At 57.7% G+C, this 14,342-nt stretch overlaps 1 protein-coding gene across 1 annotated transcript; it reads left to right on the top strand.

Moving 5' to 3' along the window:
* The first annotated feature begins 373 nt into the window (after nucleotides 1-373).
* Nucleotides 374-14,165, top strand: NPR1 (natriuretic peptide receptor 1). The gene is made up of 22 exons (XM_077902560.1): nucleotides 374-1,091; nucleotides 1,551-1,750; nucleotides 2,153-2,266; nucleotides 2,686-2,821; nucleotides 3,182-3,273; nucleotides 3,960-4,095; nucleotides 4,323-4,407; nucleotides 5,213-5,333; nucleotides 6,275-6,349; nucleotides 6,457-6,534; nucleotides 6,932-7,036; nucleotides 7,281-7,352; nucleotides 7,456-7,612; nucleotides 7,881-8,036; nucleotides 8,291-8,459; nucleotides 9,040-9,186; nucleotides 9,287-9,410; nucleotides 9,584-9,652; nucleotides 9,900-10,074; nucleotides 10,307-10,405; nucleotides 12,948-13,039; nucleotides 13,212-14,165. Exons 1-22 carry the CDS (start codon nucleotides 374-376, stop codon nucleotides 13,272-13,274), a joined length of 3,183 nt encoding a protein of 1,060 aa, XP_077758686.1. The 3' UTR covers nucleotides 13,275-14,165.
* Nucleotides 14,166-14,342: the final 177 nt, after the last annotated feature.

The raw sequence follows: 14,342 nt of genomic DNA on the forward strand, positions 1-14,342 counted from the left end.
CTCCCCTGTCCCCCCCGGACGGCCGGACGCCCCCGCTGGCACCCTCCCGGGGCCGGCGCTCACGCGCGCACACACACTCCACTCCCCTTCCCTCCCTCGCGCCCTCTCCCACCCTCCTCCTCCGACCGCTCGCTCCTCCCGGCACACACGCACCGGCGCGCTGGTCCTCCGCGCCCAGGTCCCCGCGGCTCGCGCCCACCTGCCCCCCCGCCGGCGCCCGCCACGCGCCCCCGACCCCGAGCGGCCCCGCTCGAGGGGGCGGCGTGCCCCGGGGTGCGCGCGCCGGGTGCCCGTGACGGCGGGCCGCCGAGCCGAAGGGGCGGAGGAGGCCGTGTACGGGGCGCACTCGCCCGCCGAGCTGCCCGCCGAGGCCATGCTGCGCCCCGGGCGCCCCGCCGGCGCCCTCCCGCTCCCGCCGCCGCCGCCGCCGCTGCTGCTGCTGCTGCTGCTCCCGGGCAGCCAAGCGGGCAACCTGACGGTGGCCGTGGTGCTGCCGCTGGCCAACACCTCGTACCCGTGGTCGTGGGCGCGCGTGGGGCCGGCGGTGGAGCTGGCTCTGGCCGCGGTGAGAGCGCAGCCCGACCTGCTGCCCGGCTGGACGGTGCGCACGGTGCTGGGCAGCAGCGAGAACGCGCTGGGCGTCTGCTCCGACACGGCCGCGCCGCTGGCCGCCGTGGACCTCAAGTGGGAGCACAGCCCCGCGGTGTTCCTGGGCCCCGGCTGCGTGTACGCCGCCGCCCCGGTGGGGCGCTTCACCGCGCACTGGCGAGTGCCGCTGCTGACCGCCGGCGCCCCCGCGCTGGGCTTCGGGGCTAAAGACGAGTACGCGCTGACCACCCGCGCGGGGCCCAGCCACGCCAAGCTGGGCGACTTGGTGGCGGCGCTGCACCGACGGCTGGGCTGGGAGCGCCGGGCGCTGGTGCTCTACGCCTACCGGCCGGGCGACGACCAGCCCTGCTTCTTCGTGGTGGAGGGGCTGTACGTGCGCGTGCGCGAGCGCCTCAACATCACCGTGGACCACCTGGAGTTCGCCGAGGGCGACCTAGACCAGTACGCGCTGCTGCTGCACACCGTCAGGCGCCAAGGCCGAGGTGAGGGGCGAGCGGGCCGGTGTCCTCCAGCTCCGCGCAGCCCCCGGGGCCCCCGGCCTCCGCCCGCTCGCCCCGGGGTCACGGGGTGGGGGGTGCCTGCTGCGCCCTGCCGCTCCGGGGGCCTCGGCTTCTGCCCGGCCCTCCTCCTCCTCCATTTTCGGCCTCCTCCCAGCGGCCTCTCCCTCCATCTTCCCCCCACACTCCCCCTCCCGCCGGCCCGCCTCCTCTCCCTCTCCGGCTGACCCCACCTTCCCCACCTTTGGCTCCGCCGGCCCGCCTCCAGCTAGCTTTGCTCCTTCCACCGCGGGCGCCCACCGACTCCTCCCAGCGCTCTCCACCTTTCTCCCGCCGCGGTCTGGAGCAGCCCGGAGTCTGGGGACTTCCTTCCCCGAGTTCCCTGACCCACTCCGCCGCGGTCTAGGCTTTTCTCTCTTTCTGACCACCCCCCTTCCTCCCCAGTTATCTACATATGCAGCTCCCCGGATGCCTTCAGAACTCTGATGCTTTTGGCCATGGAAGCTGGTCTGAGTGGGGAGGACTACGTGTTCTTCCACCTGGACCTCTTTGGACACAGCCTGCAAGGTGCCCCCGGCCTTGCTCCCCACAGGCCCTGGGAGAGAGGGGATGGGCAGGATGTCAGTGCCCACCAGGCCTTTCAGGTGTGTCCAGGCTGTAAACCCAGGCTGTGGGACTCTGAGCTTGTGGCACCTAGCTTCTAGGCCCTAGGTTCCTCCTCCAGGTCTGAAGGGGTTCCAGAAAAGAGGCTCTTGATTGCTCAGGAAGGTAGGTAAGCAGGCCAGGAGGGCTGATGGCTGTATAGAGAGGGCCGGGAGACTTCTGAGCCAGGAGGCTAAAAAGATGAGCGAATGGGCTTGAGGTGGGAGGATGCTCCATTGCCACCCACCAAGACACCTAGAGAAGCCATCCCATTGGATCCATGCTTTGGAGCAGGCAGCATCTGACAGCCTTTCCACTTTGCCCTTGAGCGAAGCAGAGATGCCCTGGGAGAGGTGGGCCCCAGGCTACTGGGAGGACTGGATCAGCTCTGACCCTTTCCTCAGGCTGCTAAAATCATTACCTATAAAGAGCCGGAGAATCCTGAGTACTTGGAGTTCCTGCAGCAGCTAAAACACCTGGCCCATGAGCAGTTCAACTTCACCGTGGAGGACGGCCTGGTAGGAGGGGTCCTGGGACCCTCCAGCATGGACATCCAGCCCCCTCTCCATGGCCCTCTGCTGGCAGCCAGCCTGTTCTCTCAGCCCTCTCTGTATGCCCGTGCCTCCCCTGTTTCCCCTTCCCCCAGTTGCCATGTTCTCCTGACGACCAAGAGGGACCTTGACAAGTTGCTCAGCTTCAGAAACTCAGGTCGTCATCAGTAAAATGATGATGACTTGTCCTGCCCTATCTGCCCAGTAGCATTCAGAAGCAGAGAGATATGTGGAGGCATCTTAGAAGCAGTAAAAATCTCTGTCCCGTGGGGATGTTTCCTCTCACCTTCATCCAAGCCCCCAGGGCCCCCATGTCCTCCCCCCATAGGGCCCACTTGGAACCCCTCATCCCTCCCACCCCAGCCTAGCTCTGCTGGCACCTGCAGGTGAACACCATCCCAGCGTCCTTCCACGATGGACTCCTGCTCTATGTCCAGGCAGTGACAGAGACTCTGGCACATGGGGGAGCTGTCACAGATGGGGAGGCCATCACTCAGCGGATGAGGAACCGAAGCTTCCAAGGTCAGAGGCTGGAGGTGATAGAGATAGGCTACTGTGGGGTGCCCCAGGCAGGAGGTCCCAGGAAGCCTCTAGCCTACCGCTAAGGGGGTCACTCAGCCATGCCTGTCCTTCCCTTTCTTATATCTTCCCCGGGGCTCTTTCCCATCTTCCCTGCTCTCTAAAGAAGTCCTCCTAAGTGCCCGACCTCATTCATTCCTACTGCTGAAACATATGCCCTTTCTGTCGTTATTAGTAATACATGTGTGTATATCATACACACACGTGTTTAGAGGGCAGAGAAGATCAAGGGGTAGAGATAACCTGAGGGGAGTGTGTGGAACTTCCACTTTCTCAAAACAGCCATCTTCATGCATGCCACAGGTGTGACAGGATACTTGAAAATGGACAGCAATGGAGATCGGGAGACCGACTTCTCCCTCTGGGACATGCATCCTGAGACTGGCACTTTCAGGGTGAGCTTGTGGCCTCAGAGGACGGTGCCCCCTGGGAATGACATCTCATGCTCCCCCTCGCCACCACAGCCCTGCCAGGGCATCTGTCTGCTCTGGGTCACCCTACCATGCTAGCTCACTTTTGGAGAGCCCTGGGTAAAAGACCTGGAGGAGCAACTGGAATGATAGTGACTCATAGGTGTTAGCCTTGGGGAACCCCATGTCTGAGGGGGGGAGCACAGCCTACCCTCAGGAAGTCCCATGTCTCCTAAAGTGGGCAGGACCCTCTCCCAGCAGAAACAGGCTGACGTGGGGACCACACAACTCTTCAAGTTCAGGAGCAGGAGGGAATTGAAGCCACACACACTAGGGAGCAAATCATCCAGGGAAGACTTCCTGTAGGAGGGGTGCACAGGTTAGGCCTTGGAACATGGCCTGACAACATGGCCTTTTCCTGTTTGCTATGTGCTCCTATCGGAGATTATAAACTTTCTCAATGTCAAATTTGGGGTTCTACACAGAGTTCTCTTTATAAAGCCAGACTTTTCCACTCGGACAACATGGGTACTCATCAGGCTTGCTAAGTTGTGGACGGCCCGATACAGGCCCTGGAAGCAGACATGGGGTGTGCGGGAAGCAGCCCTGCTCCCCTGGACTTGAGGCATTACCCCAGGTTTGGCCCACCTACCACTCTGGCCCTCCCATAGGTTGTTCTGAACTACAACGGGACTTCCCAAGAGCTGGTGGCTGTGCCGGGGCGCAAACTGAGCTGGCCCCTGGGGTACCCACCTCCTGACATCCCCAAATGCGGCTTTGACAACGAGGACCCAGCTTGCAGCCAAGGTGACTGCCTCTTGCCTTCCAGGCCTCCATTCTGGAGACATTCCATCATCTCCCTGCCTCAGGAATCAGAGGTGTTCCTCTCCCACGCTGTGGGCTTTCTGGAGAGAATCCTCCTGCCTTTTTCCTCCCTTCATCCATCTTCCTAGTTCACTGATTAACTATTAGAAGTTTCCTCCTCCTGTTCTCGAAGCAAAATCTCTCTTCCTGTAACTTGAACTCCTATACAGATCACTTTTCCACCTTGGAAGTGCTGGCTTTGGTGGGCAGCCTCTCCTTGCTGAGCATTCTGACCGTGTCCTTCTTCATATACAGGTGAGCCTTGGGATGAGTGAGGGTGGGGAGTGAGGCTGGGAGGCCTGCAGAACCAGCAGAGGAGGCAGCAGGGACCTGGGGTGGGGGAGGGGCAGTGGAGGAAAGCCATAGGAGATGGGGAAGGACAGAGGCTAAAAAGCCTTAGGACCCAGGGAGAAGAGAAGGAGGAGGGCAGGCGAGTCTGGGAGATAGCAGGTGGGCATCACAGGTGCCTGGGTCTGGCCTGGGGGCTGCTCTGTCCTCCCTTCTGACTGGCGTGCAGACCTGATGGAGCATGATGGTTCAAGCCCTGTAGCACTGGGCCCTGCCAGGTGAGCAGGGGTGATGAACAGTGCCGGGTGCTGGGTGCTGGGTGCTGGACCCAGAGTGGAGGAGGATGTGAAGGAGCCCCGCTCCTGCCTTCCAGTGGGAGGCCAAGATGGAATGCAGATGTTAATTCCAGAAGAATGCAAGGAGGGGAAGATGAGTGCTGCTTGAGCCTAGACTGTGTGCCAGGCCCTGCCATGCACTATTTCTTTTCATTCTTATAATAATGCTTTGAAATAAATGTCGAGGTCTCCAGTCCCCAAATCAGGACACTTGGCCAGGAGGACAGGAGGCTGAGACATGAAGTGACTGCCCAAGGTCCCCAAGGGGCAGGCAGGACTTCCCCCACACATCCTGACTCTCAGCTGACAGGAGAGGACTCCCCCAGCCACCTGTCAGCACCTGCCCTGCTCCCAGGGCTCTGAGGTGGGGCTGCTAAGCTACCCAGCACAGGGTCAGGGGTTCAGACGTGGGTTCAGATGGAGGTCTCACACCCCAGGAAGATGCAGCTGGAGAAGGAACTGGCCTCAGAGCTGTGGCGGGTGCGCTGGGAGGACGTGCAGCCCAGCAGCCTTGAGAGGCACCTCCGGAGCACAGGCAGCAGGCTGACCCTGAGTGGGGTAATAACCCTCGTGGTGGGGGGGTGGGAGTGTGGGTGGGGGCAGGGCAGTGCCTGGTGCTAGGGTAGAGGGCCTTTGCTTGCTGTGTGACCTGAGGCGAGGCCTGCAGCCCCTCTGAGACCACCTCAGATAATGATTACGTCCTTGCAGCCTCTTTCATAGGAGGCTTTCAAAGATCAAAAATAGTGTATGCAGGACGCCTGGGTGGCTCAGCAGTTGAGCATCTGCCTTCCGCTCAGGGCATAATCCTGGAGTCCCGGGATCAAGTCCCACATTGAGTCCCACATCAGGCTCCTGCAGGGAGCCTGCTTCTCCCTCTGCCTATGTCTCTGCCTCTCTATGTCTCTCATGAATAAATAAATAAGGGATGCCTGGGTGGCTCAGCGGTTGAGGCCTCCCTTCAGCCCAGGGTGTGATCCTGGAGTCCTGGGATCCAGTCCTATATCAGGCTCCCCACAGGGAGCCTGCTTCTCTTTCTGCCTATGTCTCTGCCTCTCTCTGTGTCTCTCATGAATAAATAAATAAAATCCTTAAAAAAAAGAATACATAAGTAAATCTTTTAAAAAATAGTATACGCAAAAATACATTTAAAGAAGAAACGAGGGGTGCCTGGGTGGCTCAGGTCATGATCTTGGAGTCCTAGGATTGAGCTCCACCTCGGGGCCTCCGGTTCAGTGGGGAGTCTCCTGCTCCCTCTGCCTCTGCCCCTCCCTCCCCACCCCCCACTTGTGCATGTGCGCTCTCTCTCTCTTTCTCTCTGTCCCTCTCTCTTTCTCAAATAAGATCTTAAAAAGAGAGAGAGAGAGAAATAAGGAAAGAATTTGATGATGTGGACTGAGAAGCAGGATGACACAGAGGTTAGGCCGCTGGGCCAGGGACTCGTGCGTATGGTGGAGCTCCCAGGCTGACTGCCTGTCCTCTCCTGCTCTCCATCCCTCCAGAGAGGCTCCAACTACGGCTCCCTGCTGACCACGGAGGGCCAGTTCCAAGTGTTTGCCAAGACAGCGTATTATAAGGTGGGCCAGAGGAAGGACTGCTGTCTTCGGGGTGGGCACAGTGTCCCTGGAGCACTTGGAACCCCACCACTGGGCCATCTCAGTGACATCCTCCATTCCTTGCCCAGGGCAACCTCGTGGCTGTGAAACGTGTGAATCGTAAGCGCATTGAGCTGACGCGAAAAGTCCTGTTTGAGCTGAAGCATGTAATGTGGGGGAGTGAGGCAGGGGCCTAGGGGAGAGTCCCAGAGACAGGGAAGGTTACAGGGGGACCACAGGGTGTTCCAGGACAGGGATGGACCCTCAAATACTGTGTGTGGAAGAAGAGACTAGGAGAGGCATCCTGGAGGAGGGACGGGAGATTGGGGCCCCATGAGGGGCCCTATCTAATGCCTCTGGGGATGGAGGCATTAGGAGGCCCAGTGGGCAGGGAGCAGATTCTGGGGGAGGGTCCTTTAGGACATTGGTGGGAGCCACCAGGGTCCTAGGATGTCTGCCAAGTGAACAGCGCATGAGGAAGATGGAGGGGTCCCTGAGGGTGGGGGGACCCTTGGTGAGGGATAAGATCTCTGTCAGACCCTTGATACTGGCTCCCACCTCCAGATGCGGGACGTACAGAATGAACACTTGACCAGGTTTGTGGGTGCCTGCACTGATCCCCCGAACATCTGTATCCTCACAGAGTACTGTCCCCGTGGGAGCTTGCAGGTGAGGGAACAGGGGGTGACAGGAGACCTGGGTCTCACCCTGATTCTGTCCCCTACTGGCCATAGGACCTCAGGCAAGCTTCTCCGTCTTTCTGACCTTTATTTGCCCCATCTGTAAAAAGGGCGGGGGGATGGATGCACTAGAGTAAATCCAGAGCTTCATCCCGTCGTGCCAGGGTCTGTGGGCAGGCCTTTGCACCCCTCCTGGAGTCCCCGAGGTGTATATGTGACTCATTGCCTAGCAGGACATTCTGGAGAATGAGGGCATCACGTTAGACTGGATGTTCCGGTATTCTCTCACCAACGACATCGTTAAGGTGGGCGCACAGGAGCCTGGGATGTGTAGGGGAGGGGCTGGGCATGCTTCTCCCCGACTTCAGGTCTCACACCCCAGACCTCTGCCCCCCCACAATCTCCCAGGGAATGCTGTTCCTACACAACGGGGCCATTTGCTCCCATGGCAACCTCAAGTCATCCAACTGTGTGGTGGATGGGCGCTTCGTCCTCAAGATCACCGATTTTGGGCTGGAGAGTTTCAGGGACCCGGAACCAGAGCAAGGCCACATCCTCTATGCTAGTGAGCCCCAACTCTGACTCCTGAGACACCCCCCCCTACCCAGGCCCCACCCAGCAAGGGGATGGATGTCTGGCTTCTGAAGGCTGTGGCACACCTTTCTCATTCCTGGTTCAGTTCATTTGCCAGCAGAAAGGGCAGCCTGATGCCATGGTCTCCAGGCTTTCTCCGTAGCATTGGGCATGCTGGCTCCAGATTGCTCTGGCCACATCTTCCAGGACTTCCTTTCCTCCCGCCCTTCGCCCTGTGACTCCTGACCTCTGACCTGCAGAAAAGTTGTGGACAGCCCCTGAGCTCCTGCGAATGGCCTCACCTCCTGCCCGGGGCTCCCAAGCAGGTGACGTCTACAGCTTTGGGATCATTCTTCAGGAAATTGCCCTAAGGAGCGGTGTCTTCCATGTGGAAGGTTTGGACCTCAGCCCCAAAGGTGAGAGAGAACCACCCTGTCCCCAACCCTGCCACAGCTGCAACTAAAGTGGCCCCAGGGCGAGAGACCCAGAGCGAGGGACCCCTGGAGTCACCAGCATGCTGCCACCTGGAATGTGGTTCAGCCCCCAGCCTCTGTGGCTCTGCTGCCAGGGACCCCGATGCATGCCTGCCCCGTCCCCGGCCTGGCCCTCTCCCTGTCTCTACCTGGCCCTCGGAGGGCCCCTCCTGTCAGTCCCTCTGCCCTCACCACAGAAATCGTGGAGCGCGTGACTCGGGGTGAGCAGCCCCCCTTCCGGCCCTCCCTGGCCCTGCAGAGTCACCTGGAAGAGCTGGGGCAGTTGATGCAGCGTTGCTGGGCTGAGGAGCCGCAGGAGCGGCCACCCTTCCAGCAGATTCGCCTGATGCTACGCAAGTTCAACAGGTTGCTGGTGTAGTTCCCAGCCCCTCCTGCCCCCTAGAGTGTGCCCCACACTGCCCCACACATAAGTCTTCTTCCAGAGGCAGAGGGACCCCACTGCAGCTCCCACTCTATGTGTGCTGCGTGACCCAGCTGTCCCACCCCTCCCAACATCGCCCCAAGGGCCCCTTGTCTAAAGGGGTGCAGGACCCATGGAGCCCATACCCCCCACCTCCTGACCCTCCACAGGGACTTCCACCCCACAGAGCCCTCCACACACCCCTCTGCCAGCCTGGATGTCCGCACTCTGTCCCCATTTGTCCCCCGGCCACCTCCACCGCAGCCTCCTTCTAACCAGCTTGCGCTCCACAAAGATGAACACAGTAGCCACTCTCTCTGCAGCTTCAGGCCTGACTCTGGGGTCTGGGAGATGAATGCCCGGCTCCCCCAGCCCGACCCTGCCCGGGGCCCCACCGCAGCCTGGGGATGGGCTGGCCTGGAGCCTGGGAAGGGCGAGTGCCAGGGTGGGCCCTGAGTCATGTGCTGGTCCTCTTTCACTGGCCCGCCGCCCCCTTGCCTGCACCGCGGCACCCCCGGGCCTCAGGGAGAGCAGTAGCAACATCCTGGACAACCTGCTGTCCCGCATGGAGCAGTACGCCAACAACCTGGAGGAGTTGGTGGAGGAGAGGACCCAGGCCTACCTGGAGGAGAAGCGCAGAGCCGAGGCCCTGCTTTACCAGATCCTGCCTCAGTGAGTGCCAGGGCCTGCTACCGCCTGCCGCCCCCAGCTGCCTGCCACCCCCAGCGGCCGCGCCTTGTGCTCTGACCCTGCACCCATTCTGCCCCCACAGCTCCGTGGCTGAGCAGCTGAAGCGCGGGGAGACGGTCCAGGCCGAAGCTTTCGACAGCGTCACCATCTACTTCAGTGACATTGTAGGCTTCACGGCCCTGTCCGCACAGAGCACGCCCATGCAGGTGAGCCAGCACAGAGCACGCCTGCGCGCCAGTGCAGGTGAGCCCAGGTGAAGACCAGACACGCGTGCTTGGCCTGGCATCTCCACCCTATCAGGCCTGCCCGCTGCTCTCCCCACCCCATCCCAAGAGGAGGCCCAGACTCCTGATACCCTTGGGCTTCTCATCCCTTGCAGGTGGTGACCCTGCTCAATGACCTCTACACTTGCTTTGATGCCGTCATAGACAACTTTGACGTGTACAAGGTGAGGGTGGGAATAGAACACATAGTACTGGACGGGGTCAGAGAAAGGTAAAGGGCGGAATGACATAGGGCCTTAAGAGATGAGACCGTGAGACCGAGAGATGAGGACAGAGGCTGTTACCTGGAGCCCAGGGACAGGCAGAGAAACCTGGGGGATGGGGGCGCTGATCAGCACACAGTGCACATGGTGGCACAGGGAATAGAAATTGCCGGTTCTCGTGCCCTGCATCTTCTGGCGGGCCCCACAGGTGGAAACCATTGGTGATGCCTACATGGTGGTGTCGGGGCTCCCCGTGAGGAACGGGCTGCTGCACGCCCGAGAGGTGGCCCGCATGGCCCTGGCGCTGCTGGATGCAGTGCGCTCCTTCCGCATCCGCCACCGGCCACAGGAGGAGCTGCGCTTGCGAATCGGCATCCACACAGGTGAGGGAACCCTAGGGGCTGGGGCCATCTGCAGGCCCGACTGTCCCCAAGGGACACCCCCCTCACCCGCCCCAACCACACACACACCACCTGGATTCCCAAGGGCCTCAGGTCCCACCTCTTGACTCTCCGGGAACACCTCAGACCTGCCCAGCAACCAGCATCCATTCCACCCACCGACCATCCTTAACACCCTTGCTCCCTGTGGCTGAGGGGCCTTCACTCCGTCCAGGACCCGTGTGTGCCGGTGTGGTTGGGCTGAAGATGCCCCGTTACTGTCTCTTTGGAGACACGGTCAACACTGCCTCCAGAATGGAGTCTAACGGGGAAGGTAAGGTGGCTGCCCCGGGCAGGCTGAAGAGAGCAGACAAGCTAGAGCCAGGAGGGGCCCTTTGGGCAGCACCCTCACCCAGTGTACCAGTCCCCCGCCCCGACCTTCTTCCTCCCAGCCCTACGTCAGCAAGGGCACATCACCTCCCATCCAGTCAGAGATCCAGCTCCCCGCCTGCCAAGTGGTTGAAAGTCTTTCCAGGCCAGTGTCCCATCAGTCCCCCAAGGGAAGCCCATCCTTAGCAACCCCCTGCTGCCTCCTGCTTCATGCAGCCCATCGAGGTGTGAATCTTAGCTCCACAAACCACACAGCTCCATTTCCTCATCTGTCAGATGAGAATAAAACACCTTAGAAGAGTTATGTGTGAAACCCATATAACATGACTAGGTCATAATCGTGGTTCAATTTTTCTGAGCTTCAGCTGTTTATCTATAAAACGATACCTGTCTCAGCATTGTGGAAAACCTAGCACAACCCCTGCATTCAGTAGGTACCTATTAAATACTTGCTCCTACCTCTTCCCTAGTCTTATTTCCTGCCATATTCAACACTATTCAATTCAGTAAACATGTATTGAGTGACTACTCACTGCCAGGCCTTGTGGTATTAAGACGCCCCAGACCCAATGGAGGCAGTTTATGCAGACCCCATCCAAGACTCATGGCAGGAAAAGGGCTACATGGGCACCCAGAGGGTCTCGGTTCAGCAGATACTCCCTGGTCCCTGGGTCTGGAACAGTCAAGAGTAGGAGAAAGGCCCTCACTGAGGTCCAGTCTTCAAGGAGCACGTTCTCCAAAGTGGTTCAACAACAAAACAAGGCCACTATGATATAGACCCCAGGAGTGGCAGGGGCAAGGTAGAGGTGTGGGGAATACTAGGCCAGGGGCCAGATCTCCTCCACTAGGCCTCTGCTCCCTCAGCCATAAAAAGAGTGTTGAGTTAAACAGGAGTCACAATGACCACATACAGACTGCTTCCTGTGTGCCAGAATCTGTTTAAATACTTTAAGAATATTAAATTTAATCCTCATGACAAGGCCTTGAGGTGGATACTGTCACTAACAGCATTTTACAGAATAGGAAAATGAGGTACAGAATTTATTCTACTTCCCCAAGTGAGTATCTGAACTGGGATTTGCTAGACAGAGGAGGATCTGAGCCACCATGCTATACTGTCTGTCTGGAACCTGGTGGCATTCTAGAATGTTGTCCAGTATGTTCTTTAATCTGTGCTGTCCATTGGAGTAACCTCTGTCACAGGAGGATATTGATCACTTAAAATGTGGTTGTGCAGGGTGCCTGGGTGGCTCATTCAGTTGAGTGTCTGACTCTGGATTTCAGCTCAGGTCCTGATCTCAGGGTCATGGGATCAAGCCCTGCATCAGGCTCTGAGCTCAGATGGGAGTGTGTTGGAGAGTCTTTCTGCTCCTCCCCATACTCCTGCTCTCTCTCTCTCTAAAATAAATAAAACCATTTGGGACGCCTGGGTGGCTCAGCGGTTGGGCGCCTGCCTTCGGCTTAGGGCATGATTCCGGAGTCCCGGAATCGAGTCCCACATCAGGATCTCTGCATGGAGCCTGCTTCTCCCTCTTCCTGTGTCTCTGCCTCTCTCTGTGTGTGTCTCTCATGAATAAATAAATAAAACCTTTAATAAATGGTAAAAAAATAAAATCACTTGTTTATTTTAGAGAGAGCATGAGAATCGCTTCTCGGCCTTTTGGCTAAGATCAAGTGTGTAGAGAACATGAGACAGCACAGAGGCAGAGGGAGAAGCAGACTCGCCCCTGAGCAGGGAGCCAGAAGTGGGCCTCCATCCCAGGACCCTGAGATCATGTCTTGAGCCCAAGGCAGATGCTTAACCAACTGAGCCACTCAGGCACCCTGAAGATAAATAAATAAATCTTTAAAGAAAAAAAAAGAAAGAAAGAAACATGATCGATACAACTGGATTTTTAACTGTATTTAGGTGTTTTTTTTTTTTTAAAGATTTTATTTATTCATTCATGAGAGACACACAGAGAGAGGCAGAGAGAGAAGCAGGCTCCATGCAGGTGGCCCGATACGGGACTTGATCCCGGGACTCCAGGATCACACCCTGGGCTGAAGGCAGGCGCCAAACCGCTGAGCCACCCAGGGATCCACTAACTGTATCTAGTTTTAATTATTTTTTTAAATTAGGCTCACACCCACTGTGAAGCCCAATGCAGGGCTTGAACTCACAATGCTGAGATCATGGCCTGAGCTAAAATTGAGAGTCAAGAGTCAGACACTTAACTGACTGAGCTACTCAGGCACCCCTAGTTTGAACTAATTTAAATTTAAATAGCCACAAGTGGCTACCAGTTGGACAACACAGCTCTAGAATTCTAAGGTGGAGGCCAGTATGGTCAGACTCTCCATATGGAGGGGTGGGGCTCTGAATTAGGAGGCTTTCAGGCCAAAAGAAAGGAGAGAGAGCGTCCTTGTACCCTGCAGTTCCCAATCTCCCCTGCTCCCAGTTCTTGCATCCCTCACCTTCCCTTCTTCTCCCTTATCCTTCTCAGCCCTGAAGATCCACTTGTCTTCTGAGACCAAGGCCGTTCTGGAAGAGTTTGGTGGTTTTGAGCTGGAGCTTCGAGGAGATGTAGAAATGAAGGTAGAGAAGAAGGCCCCTGCCCTCACCATCCCTTGGGGTCCCAGAGGCGGTTACCTTCCCCCAGACCCTTTCTCAAGCAACCTCACTGCCATCCCTAAACCTGTCCTCTCATTTGGGAATGTGGGTAGGTGTGCTACTCCCCACCTCAACCGCCTCTTCTTTTCCCCTCCAGGGCAAAGGCAAAGTTCGCACCTACTGGCTCCTGGGGGAACGGGGGAGCAGCACTCGAGGCTGACCTGCCTCCCCTCCTGGCTGTCCCTTCCTTGGGCCGAGGTAACAGAGGTGCCAGACCTCAGCCTCACTCACAGCCCCGCCATTGCCAAAGGATCAGAGAACGTTTGAACAACTCAAATGTGCTAGCCCCAGTGGAGACACCAGATACGACCCCCGAAGGAGGACTGTGTTGGGAGAACTTGGGGAGTTCATGGACCTGGAGCACACAGTCCTGCCCAGTGGCACACACACAGACACAGGCACCCACTCTCCACCCTGACCCAAGTCAAGTTGCTAGGGTGTGGACCCCTGGATCCTGTGCCCCCACTCCTTCAATAAATAAAGCAACACCAAAGGTGGTTGCTACACTGGGACTTCTAGGGGGATGAGGAAAAGGGATGATAGGTGAATCTAGGAGACGAGGGGAGTCCACATCTGGGCCCAGCCCATGTGGGCATAGACGCTCCTGTGTTCCCTCCCCAGCCCAACACTGGGCACACTGCATAGGGGAGAGGAACAGTTTGCAGGGGTTGTGGGCCCGTACATCAATTCCTCCTGTGAGCAGAGGCCATTAACGTCTTTATTCTAGTGACTGTCTCTAGAAGGAGAGTAGGTTGCCAGAAGACACAGCCATGTTCCCTACCCTCTACTCCAAATGAGACATGCTCCTGGAGCTGGAAATGGAATATCTGACAATGGCTGCAGGTCCCTCCAGCTACCTGATAGCCTGTGACCTTCCCTAGTAGTGCTGACACTTGTGGTCCAAGGACCCATTTACACCCTTCACAATCACTGAGGGCCCCAAAGAGTCCTTGTTTATGTGGGCTAAATCTATCCATATATACTGTATTAGAAATTAAAACAAGTCCTATTAACTCACTTAAATAAGTATAATAAACCAATTGCATGTTAATATTTTGTTGTTGCTTTACCAAGGACATTCTTAAGAGAAGCTGGCTTTTTATTTTATGTATTTTTTTACTGCCAATGTGGAGTCATGAAGAATAGAGTGCCCATTCCTGCCACTGCCTTGATTTTTAGCTAAAACACCAGCCTTTTGCCTGCACTGCCTCCCTATCCTCAATGTACC

This window comes from Canis aureus, chromosome 6 (genome assembly GCF_053574225.1).
Source record: "Canis aureus isolate CA01 chromosome 6, VMU_Caureus_v.1.0, whole genome shotgun sequence".
Lineage (NCBI taxonomy): Eukaryota > Metazoa > Chordata > Mammalia > Carnivora > Canidae > Canis > Canis aureus.

Bases quoted from the DNA above. Each gene is read 5' to 3' on its own strand.
- NPR1 (XM_077902560.1), top strand. From the start codon at position 374: ATGCTGCGCCCCGGGCGCCCCGCCGGCGCCCTCCCGCTCCCGCCGCCG. The intron at 1,751-2,152 runs GTGTGTCCAGGC...CCCTTTCCTCAG, and splicing joins GTGCCCACCAGGCCTTTCAG to GCTGCTAAAATCATTACCTA. The intron at 9,653-9,899 runs GTGAGGGTGGGA...CGGGCCCCACAG, and splicing joins ACAACTTTGACGTGTACAAG to GTGGAAACCATTGGTGATGC.